Genomic DNA, 24456 nt, shown 5'->3' on the forward strand with positions numbered 1-24456 from the left:
ACCAACAGCACAAATGCCGCCAAGAATTGCAAGATGGGGGATACGCCTCCAAGAAGGTTATAGGTCAAAGATTTGAATGCAAAGGATCGAATGACAAAAGGGTCGAATCAAAAGGACCTAAAACAAAAGGGTCATTTTTTAAATTTATTTTTGGAGGGGTTCTGCCCCAAACCACTTTTTTTGTGGTAAAAACCACTTTTTTTTCCAAAAGGGAAACCAAAAAAAAAAAATATTGATAAAAAATAAAATTCGACCCTTTTGTTTTAGGTCAAATTGACTCGATCCTATGGCATTCGATCCTTTTGGATTTGAATCTTTGACCGGACACCCTCCAAGAATACAAATTCACCATACTGCACAAACCAGGAAAAGATGAAACCCCAGCTGACTTCTTTTTGCGACATCCGCTCGGAGGAAGGATAGCCTCAAAAGGCCGAGAAGATGGCTATATAAATTACATAATACACCAGGCAATCCCACCGGCCTTCCTCATGAAGGACATTGCGGAACATACAGCTGAAGATGCCACCCTCGCCCTAGTAACATCTTGCATCAACAATGGAAGATGGAAATCGGCAGAAGAGGGGATCCGAGGAAATCAAGCATTCGATGAAAGATTATTCAAAATGTTGTCACGGTCAAAAGATGAACTGTCCATCTCACCATCATCCATGTTACTAAAAGGGGACCGAATAATCATGCCAGCCACACTCCATCAACGATTAATAGAAATAACACCTGAAAGCGACCGTGGAATTGTGTCCACAAAGCGCATGCTGAGAAGCAAGATATGGTTCCCCGGCATGGACGAACTAATAGAAGAGACACTGAAATCTTGCCATATCTGTCTAAGCTTACAGAGCACAGTGTTCCTGGAACCCCTACACATGTCCCAAAAGGAATTTGGGTGGAAGTAGCAATAGACTTCTTTGGGCCCCTACAATCAGGAGAATATGTACTGTTAACCCTAGATGAACCCTTCCACTACCCGGAAATAGACATAGTACACTCCACGGCAGCCACTGCACTCATACCAGCATTAGACCGCATATTCTCAGTGTTTGGAGCGCCAAAGGTGGTCAAATCTGACAATGGTCCACCATTCATCAGCAAAGACTTGCGCGACTTTGCCGAATACCTTGGATTACATCACTGCAAGGTCACAGCACTCTGACCTCAAGCAAATGGAATAGAAGAATTGAGGTAGGCTCAACACGAAGTAAAAGGTGTTAATCTTTCTTTATTTACATTAGATATATTCAGCCGGCGCCCCGCACTGCGACCATCTACTTCCACTCGACATCCCATCCAACCGTCCTTCTCAATCACGTCACGCTCTCCTCAACATTCTCTTACACGCGCAGGCGGGGAGCCGCGAACTTCCACAAGGATGAATACTTCGAATACTACATCATTCCCCCCCCTTAATATTAAACAGGAGAAGAAGAAACTTTTTTTTTTATTTTTTATTTTTTTTACACACAAAACATTTGTGAACAATTAAATTAAGGTTAAAACCAAATTTGGAAACCTAATGAATAAAATTACTGTTACATAAATTTGTATACAGTAAAAACCAGAATAGAAACAATTTGAATAACATTACTTATGCACGAATTTGTCATATAACTTCACGTCATAATCTCTGGACCAGAACGGTAACCTTCTTTCTCTTGAACTACGCACACTCCTACTTTCAAACACCTCCTCTGCTTGTTGTCGTTGTATGTTTACTTCACCAACTCGTCTCACCAAGTCACCATTCACATTATCAATTCTATTAAGAATTTGGCCATCACCAAATAAATCACTCTCTCGTCTCTCCAATTTGACTTGCATATTCCCTTTGTTCTTACCTCTCCACATCCATTTACTAACTCTATCCAAATTCCATACTGATCCTCCCGCAACTCTAACCGCTCTCCTGAACACTTGTATCACTTTAACAGGCCTGCTGTATTTAGAGTCACCCTTCTTAACATTTCATCCAAACTTGATTTGCACGAAATCTCCTGGTAATATTCTCAATTTAAACTTTTCTGAAGACATATCATATGTTTCTTGATGTTTGTCAGAACTTTGTAATCCTGTAGTTAAACCCTTCCTCCCATTAACCCATTCAGGATTTAGTAACGTATTGGGAACTCTCTCCCTCATTAATTCGAAAGGAGAGACTTCCATTCATCTTTTAACAGACATCCTAGTGCTCCATACCCTCTGCTTAAGAACTTTGTCTACTGGTATATTGTTACTCAAGGCCAACTCCACTGCTTCTACAATTACACGGTTATATCTCCCCACTAACCCATTAGTTTGTGGGTGGTATAACAACGAAAATCTCCATTCAATTCCTGATCTCTTAGCAAATTCTCTCATTTCTCTACTTCTGAACTGAACTCCATTGTCACTTATTATTATTTTGGGAAATCCTTCCCTTCTGCATATCTGCATGATGAATTTTATTATCTCATCTGTATCAATTTTTCTCACAGCCTTGACTTCCACCCAACCTGAGTAGTAATCAACTAATACTATCAGGAACTTTTTCTCCCCAACCAACCTCATATATGGTCCAATAATATCAATTCCTAGCATCTCCCATGGTGCATTACCTTTGTCAATGCTAATTGGCTTAGGCTTGACTATCCTGCAACTCTTGTCACTGTTCTGACATGGCCAACAATTCCTAATAAATCTCTCAATCATAATATCCATGCCCGGCCACCAGTATTTCAAACACACATTGTTCTTTGTGCCTGTGATACCAGGATGGCCTTGGTGCGTCTTCTCAATGAGTTCACTCCAAAATTTGCGTGGGGGAATCACTTTGTCTCCCCTCACTAAAAATCCATCCTCCATGGACAATTCATCTTTAACTTCCCAAAATCTCCTACAACCTTCGCTGATTACCCTTCTTTCAGGCCAACCTGATTCTGTGTATCTTCTTATCTCTTGCAATTCATCATCTTTAGCCAATTCCTCAATCCACATCTCCTTGGACGTAACCTCAAAAATGACAGCCACCATTTCTTCATCTAAACCTGCACTTGCTTCATCACTCTTTAATGGCAATCTAGATAAATAATCAGCAATGATATTCCTTTTCCCTGGCACATATTTCACAGAAGAATTGTAGTCTTGTAGTTTTAAACTAAGTCTGGCTAATCTCGGTGAAGCTTTACACATTCCTCTCACAGTGAGAACTTCTATTAAAGGTTTGTGGTCCGTTTGAATTATAAATTTGTTTCCCCACAAATATTTCCTAAAGTAACTCACCGCCCATGAACAAGCCAACAATTCTTTTTCAATCACAGAATATCTACTTTCTGTTTCTGAAATAGCTCTTGAAGCATGACTGATTACCTTCTCATTTGCATCCTCATCTATCTGTGTTATCACTGCCCCTAAACCACTCCTACTAGCATCCACTGTGATCTTAGTCAACCTCCCATACACAAATCCTCCCCATTCCACAGAGTTACAAATTCCTCCTTTTATGCATTCAACTGCCTCACTGCATTTATCACTCCAAGTAAATTTTGCATTCTTTTTTAACAACTTTCTCAACGGTTCTGTTGCACTCGCAAAATTTCTTACAAACCTGTTGTAATATTCACACAACCCTAAGAACGACTTCAATTCGTCCTTGTTTTTTTGGTTAGGCGACTCCTTGATTGCTCTCATGGCATCTCTTTTGGGTTTATAACCCTTACCATTCAGTGTATGCCCTAAGTACTCTACCTCTTCTACTCCAAATTTACATTTGCTTTTTTCAATTTTTAACCCAACTTCTTCCAACCTCTTCAGCACTTCCTTCAATCTCCCATCATGCTCTGCAGATCCCTTACCGAATACAATTATATCATCCTGATATACAAGCGTTCCACTTAAACCCTTCAGCACATGCATCATAACTCTCTGAAATACTGCTGCTGCAGACGCTAGTCCAAACGGCATATGTTTATATCTATACAGTCCATGTGGCGTAATAAATGCTGTAATGTCTCTACAATCCTCCGTCAAAGAAATCTGATGATAAGCGCTCAATAGATCCAATGTAGAAAACACATCAGCATTATCAATATGATTCAACATTTCAGACATAATAGGAAGTGGGAAAATGTTAGTTATGATGTTTTTGTTGACGTCTCTCAGGTCCACGCAAATCCTAAGTTTGCCATTTTTCTTCAATGCAACCACAATGGGGCTCACCAATCGGATGATTCAATTTTCTCTATAACTCCTTCAGATTCCAATAAAGTAAGCTCTTGCTCAACCTTGTCAGCAATGGCAAAAGGAATTGGTCTGGATTTTGTGTGTTTAACAGGTATCGCTCCCTTCTTGAGACGAATCCTGTGTGCAAAATGTTTTAACAATCCTAGTTTTACTTTGCCTTCTTTCTTATCTTTGACTCCCTTACTTTCATGTGCTTGACTCTTGTTTACAACGAGAATTTGCTCTTCATTACATGGATCCAACCTGATTCTCAGTCCAGCTTGATCTCTCCAACCCAATACATTCACCCCTTTTTCTGCTATGTAGACTTTCACTTGAGACCGTCTGTCTTTGAACTGAACAATACTCGAAAACCATCCAATCATCTTGATCTTGGATCCTTCAAACCCGCCAGGATTTAGTATATCTGACGCTTCTATCTTTGTCTTGAGGCCACGTGATACTAAATTCTTCCATGTTTTCTTAGTAATAATCGTCCATGGCGAACAACTGTCCACCTTCACCTTCAATTTCCAGTTGTCAAGAAATACTTCACAGCTCGAGCATTTAAATTCTCCATCTGGTGGTTCATGTATCAGGAACACCCTTTTTCCTTTGATTCTTCTTCTTCTTCCATAATGGCAGAGACTTTCTTCCTCCTTCTACACGTGACTGCGAAATGACCTCTTATACCACAATTTCCACATTTTTGCCCCAATGCTGGGAACTGTTTTGCATAGGCATAATAACCGGTTCTGCCACAATTATAACATCTGTCTCCTTCTCTCTGTTGGGTATATTGAAATCTCTGATCATTTTGAACTCTGGGTTCATTCTTCACCCAATTCTTTCCTCTATATGAACTCCCTTTTTGCTCAAAGCTCTTCATTCTGTTACTTCTTCCTGCATTGACTTCAACTTTATCTTTGTTTCTAACATTTGTTCCGCCTCTGTCTTTAGGTCGTAGTACGTTAACTTGAGCTTGTTCTTCTGTTTCTTTTTCCTGTATCTCCTTGCTGCTATGCTTCTGCATACTTTATACAACCTCTTCTTTCTTGCTCATCTCCTTCGAGCACAATTGAGTGTGTTCCACACGTTTAGCAATCGCTATAGTTTCCGGTAGGGATTGATTGCCAACCATCCACAATCTGTCTTGTATTAAGTTGTCTTTCGGGTGGATAATGATCTGGTCCCTGATCAACTCATCAAGGGTGATGCCACTGCCAAATTGGCAGGTTCGTGATAATACTCTTAATGCAGAAACATATTCCTCAATGCTTTCATGTTCCTTTTGTACTCTTGTATAGAATTTGTATCTGTTTATGGCCACGTTGGTTTCTGGAGCATAATACTTGTCTAATTGTCTAATGGCCTTGTCATGCTCATCAGCGTCACCAGCTTCGTCTACAGTCAATTCTGGTAGTTCTCTGAACTTCCTTGGCCCTTCCAACCCCAATGCGTGTAGCAGTAGTAACTTCTTATTACGGAATGTGAGTTCTTCCTGTTCTACAGCTTGAATATAATTCAGCCAGAATTCTTTCCATTCTGACCACAAGACCACAGGTTGACCTGGAGTTGGAAGGAAGCTTGACGGCGGTTGTATGCTAACCTTGCATAATTCTGTGGTATATTGTTCTCTTATTTTCTTATAATGTTAATGTCTCCTTGTACACACCTTTATTTATGTGAGAAAAAAAATCTCCTTGTCAAATAATATTGCTTGCAGTACTATTTTTCTCAAGTACTGTGAAGAAAATGAGGGGATCACTGTCTACTGCTTGCAGTACTGTTTTTCTCAAGTACTGTGAAGAAAATGAGGGGATCACTGTCTACTCCTCATTCTGCCTGGAAAAGTCAGGCAGATCACGTGACTAAAGCTTATTGTGGGTCCTTTCCTTTAATGTGCCAGATACACTGCGTTGACACGGAGCTTATAATACGATTTCCTGGGCCAGCCGGGGGCGGGCCCAACTCAACACAAACTAACGCGGCATACGCGTCAGTTCAAAGCACCAGCTCTTCGCTCCGGCCCAGCTGTGGACCCGAACTATCTGCACAAGCCAACGCGAGGCCAATGCGTTTACTTGGAGCGTCCGCTCTCCGTTTCTCTATCTTGCTGGGCAAACCAGCACAAGCCTGCACAATGCGGTGCAGCGACTCGGAGCGTCCGCTCTCCGCTTCCTCCCCAAGTATGCTGGGGAACACCAGCACTGCGACTCGGGGCAGCCGCTCTCGCTCTTCTTCGCCCGTGGGTCCTTAGGACGCCGGCATCCTCGTCGCCATTTGAGGTAGGCTCAACACGAAGTAAAAGGTGTTAATCTTTCTTTATTTACATTAGATATATTCAGCCGGCGCCCCGCACTGCGACCATCTACTTCCACTCGACATCCCATCCAACCGTCCTTCTCAATCACGTCACGCTCTCCTCAACATTCTCTCACACGCGCAGGCGGGGAGCCGCAAACTTCCACAAGGATGAATACTTCGAATACTACAAGAACGTTTCATGGCCAACGATCACACACATGCCTACTGAACAGGCGCTTTGCCAACTCGTAAGGGATTACCGCAATACCCTGCATAAGTCCACGGGAACATGACCGGTAGAACTCATGTTCGGACATCCGGTAAGGATGAGAACTCACTTGGGGGGGGGGTCAGGAAATAGAAGAGAACGAGAGAATGGCAGAGAACAGGGTACAGGATCATCGAGCGTAAGAGAAGATGAAAGAGTATGTGGACAAAAGGAAAAGAGCACGAGCTGCAGGGCTGACCATAGTAGAACAAGTACTGGTACAACAAACACACTGTTCGACCCATGACCCTTGACGGTCTCCCACGTAAAGGGGTCCATGGTCACGGCAGAAAGACACAGATGGATCATAACCAGAAACAGCTCCTTCTTCAGAAAAGCAGGATGGGACACAATGCAGACAAATGGACAATGGAGCGAAGAAGAAGAATATGAAGTGAGGCAAGGAGGATTATGATACTCTGCAGACGAAGAGGAACCCTACAGAGATAAGCACAGCCAGGAAAGCGAACGTCTGGACGAAAATTAGGACTCGCCGACAAGGAAGGCCTCACTAGGGTAGGACTGCATTTATTTTGGGTGGGAGATGTAGGGTTGCGCGCTGACACGCAGAAGTGGTCACGTGACCAGTTGATGTGCTCGCACATAGTGCGTGATTAAAGCAGTTCCTGTTTGGCATTCAAGGTGTCTGGTCCCTTATTGAATGTGCGCTGTTTATGCCTTATCGCACTGCGGCCCTCCCGTATCAGGAATCTCACAAAAGTGTTGTCAGTGTTTTAATTGGGGAGGGGTGTAGTATTGGGAAATGTGGTCTGGGACTAGGAGGGAGGGAAGTGATGTGGAAAGAGGAAGGTGCAGAGCCATGTGTAAGGGGATGGAATAAAGAGGTTTTTGTTTGCGCTCTGTTATTGCCTCTTGTGTCCTGCACGGAAGGCCCCAGCCTGCACCAAGTATATGCTGATTTACAAGTTGGAAGCCCGCCTAGCCTGTTTAACTTTTATGATTGAGTTCACTCATGTTTTGTAGAGGCGTGAGGGCTGGTTAGGCGCTTTAGCTTCAATTCAACTTTGGAGTAGGAGTGCCTCCAAGGGGAAGACTAGGGCTACCAACTTGTAAATCAAAGTAAACTTGCTAAGAACAGTTTCTCTCCTGAAGAATTCTCAGTTGAAAGTCCACTGTCAGTTGCATACCTTGTATTTATGACGTGAGACCCTGGAGCACCGCCACCCACCCGCCAGTTCAGAGCAATGCCTAATATAACTTCTAAAACTAAGACGCATTACTACTAGCCACTTTAAACGCGTGCCTGTTCTTAATATGGCTTAGAGGACTGCCACACCTACCCCATGCAGCAGCAGTCTTTCTTTTATGTTCACCACCTCTCCAAATCCTTCCTCCTTCGGCGTGGTTCCACTCCCCGCCTAATGACGTGGAGGCGGGCTCGCCCCTTAGGACACGCCCCCCTCGGCAGTTGTGTGTCAGGGTCCGGCGGAGCTAATGTAAACTTGGCCGGAAAAATGGCGGCTGCGGCGGGGAATCGTAGTGCGTCCTCTGGATTACCGGCAGCGAGTGGCGGAGGTGCTGACCCCGGGGGCAATGCCGGGCTCCGGGATCCTGGAGGTGGTGGCCGGGAGCCCCCGATGCCCAGAGCGGACTGGAGGTGCAAGCAGTTGCGCAAGGTGCGCAGCGTGGACCTGGATAAGCCTGAGGGTGCACCGGGGCTTGATCCCTCCGAGGTGCCGCTGCTCTTCTTGTCTGGAGGCGGTGCCTTCCAGCCTGTGCTGCCACAGGGCAGCCGAGGGCAAGAGGTGGATCCTGAGGATATCTCCGCGGGGCCGGCTCTCACTGCGGGGTAAGGAGCGATCATGTGTGTGTGTGGGGCTGAGGGCACCGCAGGTTGGGGTAGCATTAATATTGCCTCATTGGATGTAGGGACTCTGGATAGCTTGGGTCGGAGGAAGTGAAAAGGGCAGCGTGGATTGAGTTTTCCAGCATTATGTATACAGTGGGGATCCGAACAGCATATGCGGCTGGGTGCTTTTAAGGACCCCGGACTTGCTGGTGTGTTAAGCTTTGCAGATCATGCTCGATTGCAACTTCTTTTGTATACCAATGTTATGACAACATTGTGGTACCCACGCTGCCTGTTTGCTGTCGGTGCTGCCTAGGCTGTCACTGTGTGTGGGGACTCTGTGGTATTCTACCTCCACCCCCGATGTGGGCTACTTTGTTGTGTCCCTGGTAGGCACGAGGTCTGTGCTGTCTCGGTTCATGTGTGTTGTCTTTGTTGTTGCTGCCCCTTCTCTGCGTTCCATGTTTCGATGTAGTGCTTCCTGTGTGTGCTGTAAAGTCTGTCGCAGTCTGGTTGTTCTGCGGTTCGGTTGATGCGTGGGCAGCCCTGTTTCTTGTGGTGCTGCCTGGTCTTCTTACACGCCCGGGCACTTCTGCGCATCTGTTTTTCCATTGAGGCTGCCTTTTTGTACTTGCTGTCAGATGTCGGTAGTGTTTTTCTCTCCCGTTTTGCTTTTTGTCTTGGTGTGTGGGGCTCCTGCACTTTGTAGTTAGTTTCATTCAAGGGAGCGCGGAATGGTAAATTATTTGGACGTACGGATTTTCCGGGTATTTAGTGCTTATGCATACCCCGTGTATTATAACCTGCTTTAGCGCATGTACTGTCTGCCACTGCATGTTTGCGCTATGTGCACACATTGGTGTTAATGAGCACGTGGACTTAGAGGGGATCGGATCAGACCAGTGGTGAAGCTTTTTCAAGTGTACCCGTTCGGGCGAACACTATCTCGCACATTGCACCAGGGAGAAGTTAAAATGCACAGTGCCCGCAGAAAGAATTTATATTTGCAGTATGTATGTGCAGTTTGGTAACGAACGGATTCAGTAATAGAACTTTCAAACTTAAAGCACGGCGGCCCCCACTGATTTCTGCTAGTAAGTCGGAATTGGCTTAGCTTCCGATTGAGGTAACAGTAGGCTTTTTCGCTGGGACATTCCACACCCCTTTGAATGGACGCTTATTCGTGTTATCTAAAAGGCTGTTATTGTAATGTATTTGTTTTCGACGTTCTTGTACCGCGACACTTTTTGGAATCTGCTTCTAACCGTCTAAAGCATTTTGTGTGAAGTAATTACTCTGTGTAGGTTGGCCAACCCCCAATATTTATTTGAGACAGATTTGCAAGCAAGAGTAGGTTGTTGACCACAGAGTATGGCCGTTTTTGAAAGAAATGTTTGTTACCCCAGCGCACACGTTTTGAATTGTGCACACTTTGTCTGGGTACTGGTCTTGTTCACAGTCCGTGTGTTTTGCTTTAGCCCTAGAAGGTTGTCTATATGGGTTCCGTTTTTCAGTTGTTGTTTGACAAAGTTGTAAGAAAAAATGGTCGCGGTTGATGGACTTGTCGCATGGTTGAAAGCCCGACATGTAGCCGAAACCCCTCTCACAAATGGGAAGCCCCAGAAGGCGGCTAGCTAGCTTCGGGGTACAGGAATTGAACCCCCCCCCCCTCTCGAGAATGTTGAAAGCTATTGTTTTCTTAGAAGAGCCCTGCGCATCTGCCTGGTGCTGGTTGGCGATCAACACTATGGACTAGTAACTCCCCGGCGCCGCAGATTTGAGGGCCTTTCCTTGTCCGGGGTCAGTGGCAGGGGTAGTCGGAAGAACATTTCTAGTTAAACCCTCCTCTTTGTACCCATGAAAGGCGCGTACTGTCCGGCCTTTCCTGTCAGCTGCTTGCCTTCCTTCGTCTTTTTTCTAATTCTGAAAACAATGCTTGATCTGTCTGCCTTCGACTAAGGGACAAGGCGTTACCTGTAACCTGACCGTTGTGGGAAATCCCTGCCAGCCTACCTCTGCTGCCCCAGGAGACTGTACGCAACCAGAGCTGCTAAGTGTTCTCTAGCGCTGCACACTACACGCAGTGTCCAACTGTACAGCCTTAAAAGCTTTGTGTGGGCGCCGGCTGTTGGACTTGTTCCTCCTTTGTTGTGCGTACCGACGCGTAATGTTAACTGTTTGAAAATTGTGTTTTTCTGCATGCCACAGTGCATTCTTTGAAGGCTGGATTTCTACTACTGGTTGTGGTGGCTAGGGCTTGACCGGATATCAGCCGTTCACTGGCAGGCACAGGCCAAGTCCTGGCGCACATTGTTCACGACGACAGAATTACTTTGAAGCTCATTATAGAAATGCGCACATTTTGTGCAATGCATTGTATAGACTGGCCTATAGGAGAAGATGTACGTTGTTAACCCATCGACTCGGGTCACGTGGATTGCTTTTTAGCTCACTTGCTAGCACATAGTGGACTGGGTTTTTCTTGGCCCTCATGCTGCTTGTGAAATGCGTACTGCGTGAACGGAAGCACAGCTGGGGGAGCTTTTCAACACTGCACACGTGGTTTTGTGGACAACGTTCTTGATGAACCCCATCATTCAGTGTGCTTAGGGTGGGCCTCTACCTATTAAAGCGCGTTATCGTGGTATCTCTAGGCGGCAGGTGTGCTGCAAGTGGTTCTGGGGGCCTTTGGCAAAGTGATTTGTTTTTGACTGACATTATGCGAGGTCTTGTGGAGTAGGTGAGTTCTCTGAACCACACATGCAGTGTGTGACCGCAAGGTCCCTCGGTTTAGGGCTGTGCTGTGCCGCAAGATGTTGACGTCTTGCATTTCACCTTTTGGGCCCTAAACCAGTCGTCAAATGCATGCTGAACACATCACGATGATTACTGGTGTACTTTTAGCCACATCGGGCTCGCGTTGGTAATTCATTGGTGTACTTGCGCCTGGAGCCAGCAGTTGGTGAACATGCAGAGACAGGAAGGCGTGTGATCATCATCCTTTCAACTGTGGAAGGGCACCATTACCTGTTTTGAATCAGTGTTCGGGGTTGGACATCCAAACTTCGAGCGTTCCGTTGAAGAATGTCAGGTTGGGGCGCATTCACGTCGGAAGTGGATGCTTTCGTTTTAAGCATGTTATAGCACCCATAGAAATGGTGGGACCGGTTCACAGAACGCGTTGTTCGTCACGATCAGCAGACACTTCAGTACACAACAGCAATTAAACTTGCTGTTATGATGTACACTGAGATGCTCGTTTTTGTAAATCACCTCCACCCAGACCCCCTTGTGTATGTGATTGTTAAAGACGCCGTTTGGCGAAATCTGCATCATTGGTTAAACGTTATTACTGGTGTCAGCTGCACAAAGTATTTATTATAGCAGCGGAATATGCTTGTCGTTCATTATGTATAAATAACATGTTATATGTGTCATTGATCTGGTTAATGTGATGCCCCTTCTTTAACATGTAGTGGAAGCCTTGTGCAGAGATCTGTGTAGTGACTTTGTGAGCATCCGACATGCGTAATGGCATATGGCTCACTGTGACATCCCAAGCACTTAGGTCGTTATTTCTTGTATGAAAACCTTTAGTTACCAATTGAGAAAAAAACATTGCAGTTTTTGTCTGAGGCGTTTTGCTACGTAAAATATAGATGGAGATATTGGCTAATCGCGCAGAGAACATAGTCATAAATCACGTATTAGACTTTACAGTTTTTAGCGGGCAACCTTTTTGCTACTATGTTGTCCCGATTATCACTGAACTTGTCAGATTGTAGTTCTGACTGGCCAGTGTCGGAATAGCAGACTTGCCCTCGTGTAACACAGGTGTGTTGATTTTCCTTCTGCAATTAATGGTTTAGAAGCAGGTGCCACTATGCTAGGATGAGTTGATGCCATGCACCTTTAAGCCTTCATTGTACCCGCAGCAACATACAACTAGGGTGTACATCCAACATACCTCGGGCACATGTCTAATGCATAGCTCTTTGAAATTGTTGGCGTAGAACTATTCACGTCATGTCATTCGAGGCAATTTGAATGTGTACTTTTTGTTATTTATTTTTCTGCATGTGCATCCACCCATTTCCATCCAGATTTTTGTTCTCCATTTGGTACACAGTTTTGTAAATTGATGGTGCATTGGGATTCTTGCTTGCATCCCTTCTCCCTCGCTTTTTTTTATTATAGAAGATTGGTCTGGAGAAGGTTGTGATGCTTACCAGTAGTAAACTATTGTGGGAGTTATGAGTGCCTGTTGCCGGTCGGACCACTTTATATCCTTGCTGTTCTCTCTGGGTGGCCCTTTTTGACTTGAAGTACTCATGGTAACTAAGGATTAACAGTCACTTGCTCCTTGGAATGTTATGCTTTTAGTGTGTTTAACAGCTGTTGCCGCAGCAGCTGCTCACAGGAGTAGCGACCCTCCATGAACTTCAGCCAACATGTTCCGCAATACTCTTACTATGCAGCCCCGATTTTTTTTTTTTTCTTTTTTTTTTTTCTCTCAACAATTCTTGCAGTTGATGTTTTGGATTAACACTTTCCTATAAAATTTACGTTACACCACGGTGCAAATGTGCACTCTACACAGGCTCGTGATGTTGAACTCTTGGCGAGTACGAAGATGGTTTTCTGGGTGCATGAATAAAACTGTGGTGGCCACTGAAATTTTTATGGTTGACTACTAACTTGCAACTTTAATTTTTGCTCTCTGCTTTACACTCTCCTTAAACAAAATAGAAAATTACTAATGCCTGCTACTATTTTGCGGTGTACACCACCCACCCAAAGATAACACTTCTTGTGTGCTTTCTTTATATAGCTCAATGTTTTGTAGATTATTATTATTTTTTTTTTCCTGACTCGGGGGCTCTGCACACCGAAACTTCAGTTTATGGTTGGTAAGGGGCAACCTTCAGTTCTTTGTGTAGGTGGGGCAAATTTACATGTAGTCTGCTCCCATTCCTGTTGTGCCAAATTAATGTTTATGGGGAATGGTGTTCAATTAGCAAGTAATGGTGCAATCTAATGCGCATTGGGCTGGTCACACTGCTTTCAAATAGAACATTTATATCTTTATGGTACCTGCCAGCTTGGTAGTTATTGCTGTGGATGTGTTATGGTGCATAGTTGGATTTGTAGTTGTAAGTTCTTGGTACATATCGTGCTGCCCTGTACCATAATCCCATGTAAGACTGATTAGTGCTACATTCCCAGTGCCTTGGATGTGTTGGAAGGGAGTTCTTGGGAATCAGACTCGATAATTTGATCCTGAATTTGTCATGGCATAGTGTCCCATGGCTTGGCATCCACTATCCTAACACCTCCTCGCACAACTCCAAGAACATGCACCAACAAACAAAAACGTCTGTGTTAACTTCCCTGAACTCCACACTAACCCACCACAGATATACAATGTTTCACGCTCCTTAAACACAGCTCTGACAGATGGCTGGCTCGGTCTACAGCGCAAGCAATTTGTAAAATCTAGACCTCATATTAACCAATGCTCTGGACAAGTCACAAAAGAGCTCAGTTAAACATGTAAAAATATATATTTACATTCTGGATTCCCATTAGGGTGTCATGATTAATTTCATGTCTTATCTATACAATCCCACTCCATAATTCTGGGCAAGAAAAACAATGTTTCTCAAAACTCTAAATTTATTTCAAGAATTAACATCAAATTTGAACCAAGGTGATATCAAGCTTATCACCATGGAAATCACTACAATGTTTATCTCGTGCAAGCATTCAGTTCCAATCTCAATTTTATTTACTTATAATTTTACTTTAAAGGATACTAGGCATTCTAGGTACACTTCTTCTATGAATGCTTCTACCAAGTCAACACACCTTATTTCAACGATAGGACAATGATAAAAATTCCTGTTTTTCAGCTAGTGTAGACATTTATCTCAAAACACTCTTATTTTCTCTGGTATCAGAGAAAATGTACTTGAGAAAATACTCAATTCCCCTAAATGTGTGTAATGATGAATGTATTGGCTATGTGCGGGCCATTTAAGTATATATGATTGCCTGTTGCACCTGACTCCTACAGGTTTGGATTTGGAGAATGCTCTCTGGGATTTTATTTTATCAGGCTCTGAACACGTGTGCAGTCTACTCAGAATGTTTGTATAGATTACTTTCAATACGTGTGGCAATAGTAATGTACATGTATATGTGCCACTTTAAATGCCAGGGTGCGTGGCTTTAAATACACGTATGGGTGCACAGCTTTCAATCTACTCTGATTCATTTGCCTTCAGCTCTACAAGTTTTGGCTGGAGATTGAGGTACGATGTTAAAGCACCCTTACCCTAACATTACACATGGTTAATCTTGTGAATTTCAAGAACAGTGACTGCAGGGGTTTAACACTGAGCAGGATTTTCTATGAATAGAACAACTTCTCTGTTAATTACGGTTGCACAAAATCTAATTTATGACTAGACTCACCCTGGCTGCACATTTTTGCATGATCTCACATTAGACAATAGTGTTTCGCAAATTCCATATGGGCTGTGTGATTCATTGCTGGCATGAACCAATCATTCTATTTAAGGTTGCTTAATCTTAGAAAAGCACTCTACGTTTGAGGTACATCAAAATGCTGTGTGTTTAAGCTTGCACCTCTTGTTGTGAAATGCATTGGGTTCTTAAGGGAATTACATGCAACTTTATATTCAATGTAAATGGGAGACAGATGGCCTTATATCCAACACTGAACCTGGGCCATGTCCCTTAAAATTCCCTGCTGCTTTCAGTCCATAGATGATAAAGGCACAATTTGTAGCTCTCTCAGGGTCATGCTTACTTTTGAAATGCACCGTTTTAATTTCTTGGAAAATCGACAGGGAACTAGTCAGTCTGGAATTACTCCATCAGCAAGTTTTCTTTTCAAGTGGCTGTATGGAAACCAATTTCCAAGCTGGCCCTGTCATCACTCTCTCAATAGCTTCTGTCTTTAGTCTGCATGGGGATCAGCCACCCAGATGGGCTCAGCTCTCTTTGGCCACCTCTCTCCAATTGTATCCAAAATGAAATATTTCTCCCCATCGTATTTTCTTCAAAATCCCTCTCCGTGTGCATGCTATTATATCTTCTTCAGCTCCTTCTCAGCCTTGTGACAATATGTGGTTTTCACCATTCCCATGACTGCAAGTGAAGGGGTGAAACTCGCTCCCAAATTAAAATGACAATTTCGTTTTCTGGACATAACTTTTGATGTGAATGTGTGAAACTGATTTGATTAATGTCACTGTAACCTGTATGTCAGGGGGAACAATTCAAGACATTAACTGTTCTTGTGCATTGGATATTTTCAGATATCCCTATTTATCTCTAAAATCTTTCCATGACACCCCATGCACATTTGTTTTTATAGGGTGAAAACACACACATTTTTTTTATTCTATGATTTGCAACTTGTCCCATGTTGATGGGAGCTTGCTCTCGAGATGATTTTTTTTCAAAGTTTTGCATGCATATGCCACAAAGAGCTTCCTCTTCGATTTGCAAGTTCAAAGATGCTGACTTCAGTCAATAGAGGTATCTGTTGATAGTTACTTCCCCATTACATTATCCTTCCTGATATGAATACATGTTGTGGTAGGATTTGTTTAGCTGGACCCAGAATATCAGATAATTGTCCAGTGACTTTTAACTAATGGATTTTTAGATCTGGTCTGATTTGATCTGTGAGCGGTCTCTTTCAAGGTATCTATTAATCCACCAATTTGGCAATCTTTTTCAGAGCTGGGCATTCAGAGCCAGTTTAAGAAAGATATATCTCAATATTCTGTGTGGCCTGTTTTTGGAATGCCTGAACTGGGGTTATGCTTTAGAAAGGTTAATTTCTGTAGTTTCTAGTTGTCCTAAGGTACATCAGCAATATGTTCAGGCATGTTCATTAAGAGTTTTATACATATTACAGCATTATTTAAAGTGAAAACATGGCAAAAGGTCCTGGTACTTTAAATGAAACTTTGTTTCTCTCCTACCTTTGACATTATTTTGGTTAAGCAAAATATATGGCAGGTACAGTAATTGAAAATGAATACAAGTTATATAATAAACAAGTGTATCCTGCTATGTTCATTTGGTGGAAAAACACTTCAGTCTAGGGCTTTTCTTTTACATATGCCACAGCTCTTGTTTGGTTCTCGGCCTGTCCTTAGTACCAGCCAAACCCTCGAATTATTGTTACAGGCTTCAGAAATGGTTGCTTTTATGAAATTCAGTTCTGTACTGTTGGAAAATGTTCTTAAGCACACAATTTTTATTATATCTTGCGTTTTTACAGAAGAATCATTTTTTATCATTACAGGTTGTAAAATGTGCAACCCAATAGGAGTCCTAATGTGATTGCCACATCTCTCATTGTTTCAGAAAGGCTTTTCTCAGTTCACTTTATTTTGGGTCGTTTTCTGGGTTGCATTTTCTCCAACACATGCTACTAAAGATAGTCTCATATCTGCACACATCAACATTGCGTTATTTATGCAAGACTCCGTAACCTAGCATAACCAGTCATAGCAAAGGATTTTACTTCTAATTTGGGATGGTACTCTTGCGGCCCAGGCAACTTCGGTGACTGACAGCAACAGGGCAGGAAATATTATTCTGCTATGTTATAGTCTCTGGCGCCATGACTGGCTTATGAGACTATATTTCTGCCATAAGTGATATGGGAACTAATGCAATTATAGGTGGCGGCCTCTGGGGCCACTGATGGAGGAGCACAAGGACACCATTTTGAACAGAAAATCATACCTGCATTTTACAGCAGTCCCCCCCCCCCATCCCCTCTTTTTTTTTTTTTTTTCTTTTTTTTTTTCTTCTCTTATTTGACTAGGGTGAACTTAATCACTCCTAAGGATTCCTTTTTATTGCAGTTGCAAGCAAGATGCTTCTGAGATCTACTTGGTAAAACATTTTAAGTTTTAGTGATCAAGGATTACAGTAATACCTTCTTAGTGTTTTCTTGAAAAATGCACACATTCCATAGTAAAGCAGCATGAAGGTACGCAAGTACTTATTGTACATTCATTTTCCACATCTCCTATTGTCGAACACTGTGCTTTCATCACGTTAGGGGGTCCTTTTACTTAAGAATGTAAATTGCAGGGAGGGCTCCTGTTACTTTTGCCATTGCATGCATACTGATAAATGCCACTTGCCACTTATGCATGAGGGTTGTTGTTTTCCTTGGTTTCCCTTGGAATCCGCCTGCTTTTAACTGGTGTTAAAAACAGATTGTATGAATCCAAAGCATGTCATGCTTGTGTCTTTGTATGAGAGTATGAGTTAACAGAAAAGCCCATCCTGTTTCGTGTCCCTCTACAAATATGAGAATATGGTGTGGTGTACAAAGTATGCGTAAAGCCATTACGTGTATGTTTTACACATACTTTTTATGCTATGCCATAATAAATATGGACTCCCCCCCACTCTAAAAGAAAGAGTTTAAGGAGGTCACCTTTTACACCGATTTATTTGTCGCAAACTTCCAGCTTCCCGTAATGCATGATGGTAAGAACATTTGATCACCCACATAAAAGCAAACCCAACTCTCTTTTTATTTTTTTTTTTACATGTTGATTTTGTGAGTATAAGCTAATCTTTAAAAGCCTGCTTTGTTTTACACACTTTAATTGTCTAGCTAATTGAAGCTGCACAGTTTCTTTGAGTTGGTAATGCCCATTGCAATGCCAATTTCCCAAAAACGTATGTCCAAGAAAAGGGGCTGGTAATAAAAAAATAATTATGCAGACGCCAACTCTGTTCGTCTGCGTTTTGTCCTTTTCATGGCGGCTCTGAAGGTCCACAGGCCCCAAAGGAGTGGCCCAAAATATTGGCAGTGCTGGAGCTCTGTTGCTTCCATGGTGTTGCACCCTTGGCTGAGACACAGCCAAAGCTACTTCAGGGATCGAAATTAAGATTGGATAAGCAAGAGCTAAAAGCAGCTACCGGGTATCCAGCATTAATCGGTGACCATGTGCTACCACTGGGGAACAAGGAGCTAGTACATAGCGTTCTGCAAATCTAACTTTCACATAACATGCAAATGTATCGTTTTGTCTATTTACGACTCCTATGCTTTAAATGGGTCCTAAGGTTTATTTATAGATTTTCCCAAATGCAGTTAAATTCACATAGGCGTGTTTGTTCAGCAGCAGTTGGGCTGGGGAGCCAAATGCAGCTCCTGGTAGTTGTTGGTGTCAAGAAAACCAGGCTCTTCAATGCTACAAGCAGGAGCTAAATGGCTCACTGCGCCCCTGAAATTGGAACCCTGTACTTTATAGAGTGAACTGGCGAATGTGGGAGTCAGGAAGCCAAAGGGCAGGGTTCACAATATTGACAGACGTCTAGGGGCCACGTTTGTGTTGGGGGTCAAATGTACGACTTGCACAGCGAATGATGACCACACTTTTTAAAAACTCGTTACGTTTTGAAACGGCCAAATAGCAATACGTTTCTGTGTAATGTGCATTCATTTTCCCATATATACTTTTGATGTCACATAGACACTTGACATTGTTTGAAGGTGCGTTGTGGCAATTTCCTTGCTTATGCTAACAATTTGTCATGTTTCTCTGTCTTATTGTACCAAGAACAGTACCACATGCTTAACTTCTTGGTGCTTTGTCTCTTTCAAGATAAATGGTGGAGTTGTGCATGGATTAGTGGTTGCAGAGTTAGGTTGCTACTGGATTAGTTGTGCAAGGCATATCCGGAGTTAACGCTGTTGGTGTGCGGTTTAGCATGGGCGGCTCACTGCCGCTATAGTCCATAGGTTTTTTGTGTGTGATTTGGTAATCACACACAAGCGTGTGCTGCAAACTCTCATCTCAGAACGGGTTATCATGCCATGTTCTTTCTGGAGAGGAGCGCCTGCTACCTTTTTTGAAATAAATGATTTGGTAACTATTTCTTCCTACAGTTTTTCTCAAGCCATATTGAATTCCATTACTGGTTTTGCCCCACCATGTTAGTGCTGGACTTGGGCAATATTTGCTGAATAAATAATGTTCATCTTTCAGACTACTGAACTCACCTGGGGAGTCCTAAACGTAACAATCACAGTATTGACATTAAGTAAAAACAATGCATTTTAAAAATACACTTTACTTTGTTTTAAGCAGAGCCTGAACTGGAAGGCACTGTAGTGTGACGGTTTTGCCGGGACTTTACTGGAATTGGGCCCTCTGTCCCCACTCGAGTTTTTTTTTTTTCTCCAAATTTAAAAACCCGTCGAGGTTTTGGGTAAAGGGTGCGTGACAACTCACTCGGCAGCAATTCTGCACTAAGTAAACCTCATCTCAGGATGGCCTCGAACTGCCGACCTTCCGGTACGAGCCACGTGCCTTAACTGATTGTACACAGAGAAGGGCCGAGATTGAATACAAAGCGAGTCGTTTAATATCGGTCAGATAAACGGCTCCTTTGTTATTAACCTGCTTGCATCTGCAGTCAAAACCACAAAATGTAAATGCAGATACTGTGGGATGGCTGTGTGCGCGCGCGCCAGGGGGAGGCATTCCTTTAACGTTGTTGGATATTTTGTGTCTTGAAAATCTGGTCAGTGCCTGGAAGCTACACGCTTTAACTTTGTCCTTCCTAGCCCATGGCACTAGTAGGATAGAATGCAATAAACTTGCAGAATAGAAGATGTGGTGCCAATGTTCACTGAACACAAACATGTAACATTGTACATATGAAAAGCCTTGGAAACGTTGAAAAACGTATCCTCAAAAGTAATACATTCTGTTTCGATTCACCACAGAAATAGGTCAAAATACTCTTCGAAACGCAGATTAAACGCTATAATTAATCATACTTAAGGTGATTACCACAAACACCTGCACTGTAGCATTTGTCCTCTTCACAACCTTTCGTCATACAAATAAATATTTCTTGTTTACAAAAGTGTGTCCCACTCCGAGGAACATGGTTACAGGTGCTGCTGCTGATTAGTAGCGTATTTTCAGTAAATGAGAACTGATGATCAAAATCTACTTGTGCATCTTTAATCGCTGAAGGGGGCTGTTGGCTCGAGTTATACTTTTAATTGCGAGGAAAGTGATTACGCGACAATGATTTGTGTGCTTTAGGCAATGAACAAGTACCTTAATTAAAAGTTGTTAAGAAAAGTGCAATGATTTTATAACGGTGGAGTGGGTATGTAATGCAGAGTTTGTAAGTTGGAGATGCTTACTAGTGTTTGGCCCTGGCGCTATATTGTCTAGAAAGTGCCTTGCTTGTGAGTACCTTCAATTGGGGGGAAAACCAATGCCTGTTATTGACAGTACCGCAAAAATGCGAAGAATCAATCCCTCTTTTGGGCATATAAAAAAAGAACGCGATCACTTTTTGTGTGCTGGAAATGTCAGTGATTGAAAGCCCTGTTAATGTCCTTGGATCTTAAGGTCTCCAATCTGCTTGAGGGAAGGTTATGATTCATGTGTTTTGATGGTTCTTTACTTGTCTTTGGACGATACTAACTGGAAATGTCTGTCTGCTGACAGTTTATTTACTCACGCCTCTACTATACCTGAGACACCCACCACCCTAACCGTCCTTACTTTAATGGAAGGCACTTGTGTCCTAAACTTTATCTAAGGTTGCAAAGGAAATTGAAAAGATAGTGTTGCCATGCAGGAATCTAACGTTGCCTAAAGGTTTCTTGGTGATGTGAGTTTGTCTGACCTATTTAAATTTCTTGAATATGCCTACCTTGCTTTTTAGTTGTAGGTTTTCAGTTTGTCCTTTTCTTAGAGTTGCAGCTAGCCTTAACGGTATGGAAGGTGTCAGTCTCTTGTGCAGCAGTACTCGACTGTGATCCATGAATTTCCCCCACCCTTCCTGGAATCCTGTCCATATATTCATTCTGATCCTTCTTTCAGCCCAGTGTCCTCTTCTAGGGACTCCTTTCTCCGCTGGAGGGTACTTGCCACACCTTTTTTTTGTATATCTCAACATCCTCTTTACTCTGCAAAGTCCTGCTTCTCGCCGTTGGATTCTTGGGCAGACCGTACACCATCTGCTCCTCTGGACTCTCTTATCTTCCATTTTATTTGTGTGCCTAGATTTAATCCTGTTTAAAGTGCAGTTTTATTTAATTGATGATTTATTAGACATAGATTCAAGCCCTCGGATTTAAAGACGCAGCTGAAGGTGCAACCGTGCCAATTATTTCTGTGGTTGGGATTGGTTAATCCAGAAGTATGATGGGTGTTCAACGTTGGTAGGGATTTTAATTGCAAACTTCTGTCCCGGCAACCACACTTGCTCCCTGCCATGCACACTGTACACAATTTCTTACTCCCCAAGAGTGAATAACTGTCCAGTGGATAGTGGCGAGTGTGAATTTGAGGCCTGACTTTTATATTTATAGTTAATTGTAGTCCCTTAGCTAATAAGGCCCTTGGAACAACCGATTTGGCTGTGCTATTTTTAGTTCGCTTTTGCATTGTTCCTTGGTAATGTTTCTTTTTGCTAGTCTCGGATAACTTTACAGAAGTGGTTACATACGCCTAGAACACATGGCCTACCTTCCCGCTTCCCCACACATGTCCCGATGAACAGTACCTCACATGTGTGGGTGCACCTACCGGGGGCGGAAAAGGAAAAGGGTAACCCACTGGTAACCCCAAGCCTTTGTTCATGTGGGCAACCTACAGATTTGGGCCTAGGGTGTCGAAGCCAGCAAGGAAAACTGGGATTCCCCATGCATTTCCGGAAAGAGGACACCCATGGGAATCCACAGAGGTCTGCCTTGCGCAAATTGCCCCAGTATTTATTAGCCACAATCCCCGACAAAGTGATATTTGGTGGGGAAAAAACACAATGTTCACTTTGTCTGGGGTTCTGGGTAATACGTTCTGGGCCGCTTCGCTCAAGTCAGACCTCTGTGCATTCCCACGGGTCTCCTCTTTTGGGCTTGCAGATGGACAACCCACATGGGAGGCATCCGCTCCCAGGGAAACACCAATGCTCTGCTGGCATGGGGGGCAATTTGTGGCCTTCCCCTGCAATTGTGTCCCAGCCCACCAACATATCTGCCCAGAAGGCCCATTCCCACCCACCCACACCACCAACAATCCAGCCCCAGTCTCACCCACCACACTGACAGTGGGCCCTAACCATAGAATAATAAAAAACAGTGCTTGCATAACGTTGCCGTTGCTCGCGTAGAAAAAGCTGTAAACAAAAAACATGTTACCTACGGTCATACCAGTAAAACAAATAAATTACTTTCAAGCATGCACCCGCTTGCAAGCCTTCCCTGGTGGTCTACTGGACCTCACCCCCCACTGAAAACCCATTTGCCCCTTCCTATGGGTAGATATCTGCCCCCAGGGAGGCCTCCCCGGGCCTCCTACAAACAGCTGCGTGACGTACACCCCCCCCCTCCATTTGGGGTGAGAGGGCCATCAAAAATGGTGGGACAGGCCCCCCCAGTGGGTGGGGCAGTAAGGTTTGGGCACCCATGTGCCCCTCTGTGCCAAGGCAAGTTTGGTAAACAAAGAAAATGTCAGGCTGCACTTTAGAGGGGGCTGAGGGGCAACCTACACCGCCGGGGAATTTTGTAATGTGAAGGGGGGGGGTACACCCCCCCCAACCCCAATTGGAGGGGCAGTGCATCTCATGTATCCCTCTCTGGGGGCAGATATGTGGGGGGGCTGTTCTGCACTCCTCCCTGAGGTCAGGTGTCCCTTCCTAGGAGCAGATATCAGCCCCCAGGGAGGGCTACATGTCATGGCCCCCACTCCATTGTGAGTGGGGGGAGACGGGGTCACCACCCTGTCCCATTAGAACATTCCCTGTCAGTTTGGGGTGCCCCAAAGCCCCCCACTAAAATGCCCCTCTGCACCAAGGCAAGTTTGATGAACAAAGAAAAGAATGGAAAATGGTACACTACACTTTAGGGCGGGCTGAGGGGCACCCTAAACCGCCAGGTAATTTTCTAATGTAATGGGGGGGTGACCCCCCCCCCCCCCCCCCCACACCAAATGCAGAGGGGGGCATCCCATTCAGCCCTCCCTGGGGTCAGATATCTTCCTAGATATCTGCCCCGAGGGAGGGCTTCAAGGGGTGCCCCCGTTTCCCCTTGGGGAGAGGGCCACCCCCCTTTTTCCATCAAATAAATCCCTGGTGGCTAGTGGTCCCCCCACTCTCACCCAAAACTCCCTTTGTGTTTTTTGTCATTTTGCCCCTTCCCTGGGGGAAGATAATCAGCCTACACACTTATTCCTGCCCCCCTCCGATTGGATGGGGGCGCACCTCATGTACTCCAGGGAGGGTTACAATGGGTGGCCCCCCTTTCCACTTGGTGTGGGAGGGGGAGGGCCACCACCATTTCATGGGGGCAAAAAAAATCCCGGGTTGTCTAGCCCCCCCCCCGAACCCCATTCATTTCTTTTTTTTTTTAATTTTTATTTTTATTTTGCCTTCCCTGGGGTCAGATGATCAGCCATCTGCCCCCATGCTTCTTCACATATGTGCCCCCATGCTTTGATGGCTGGGGGGGAGAGGGCTGCTTACTGTAAGCAGCCCCCACACCCCCCCTCATTTAAAGACATCCCTGGTGTCTAGTGGGCATTGCTGGACTCGGGTTGCGCGCCCTATCCGCGCACAGCAATGCTTTCACAAAAGGTGTTGTTGGTAAGGGGAGAATCTCACCTTTCCAACAACACCTCCCCGAAATGGCTGCTGCGGTGAAAATTACTTTGACGTCGGTGTGCTTTACGCACGCCGACGTGAAACTGAAGGTAATCTAGTCCCCTGGCAGTGAATGGGGACCTCTCCCTCAAATAGCCCAGGTGTTGGATTA

The 24456-nt window shown here is 44.0% G+C and overlaps 1 protein-coding gene across 2 annotated transcripts in view; it reads left to right on the forward strand.

The window, feature by feature from the left end:
- Window positions 1-8201: 8201 nt before the first annotated feature.
- The window catches only part of MAP3K1 (mitogen-activated protein kinase kinase kinase 1), a 752184-nt gene continuing 735929 nt past the window's right edge, over window positions 8202-24456 (forward strand). The window contains exon 1 of one of the 2 annotated variants that reach the window (XM_069627298.1): window positions 8202-8600. In XM_069627298.1, the coding sequence (XP_069483399.1) occupies window positions 8266-8600 (335 nt within the window). In that variant the 5' untranslated portion in view covers window positions 8202-8265. The remainder of the gene's footprint in view (window positions 8601-24456) is intronic. The other variant, XM_069627297.1, reaches the window with a different exon arrangement.

The sequence above is a fragment of the Ambystoma mexicanum genome, chromosome 6p (assembly GCF_040938575.1).
Source record: "Ambystoma mexicanum isolate Mex_15411 chromosome 6p, UKY_AmexF1_1, whole genome shotgun sequence".
NCBI lineage: Eukaryota > Metazoa > Chordata > Amphibia > Caudata > Ambystomatidae > Ambystoma > Ambystoma mexicanum.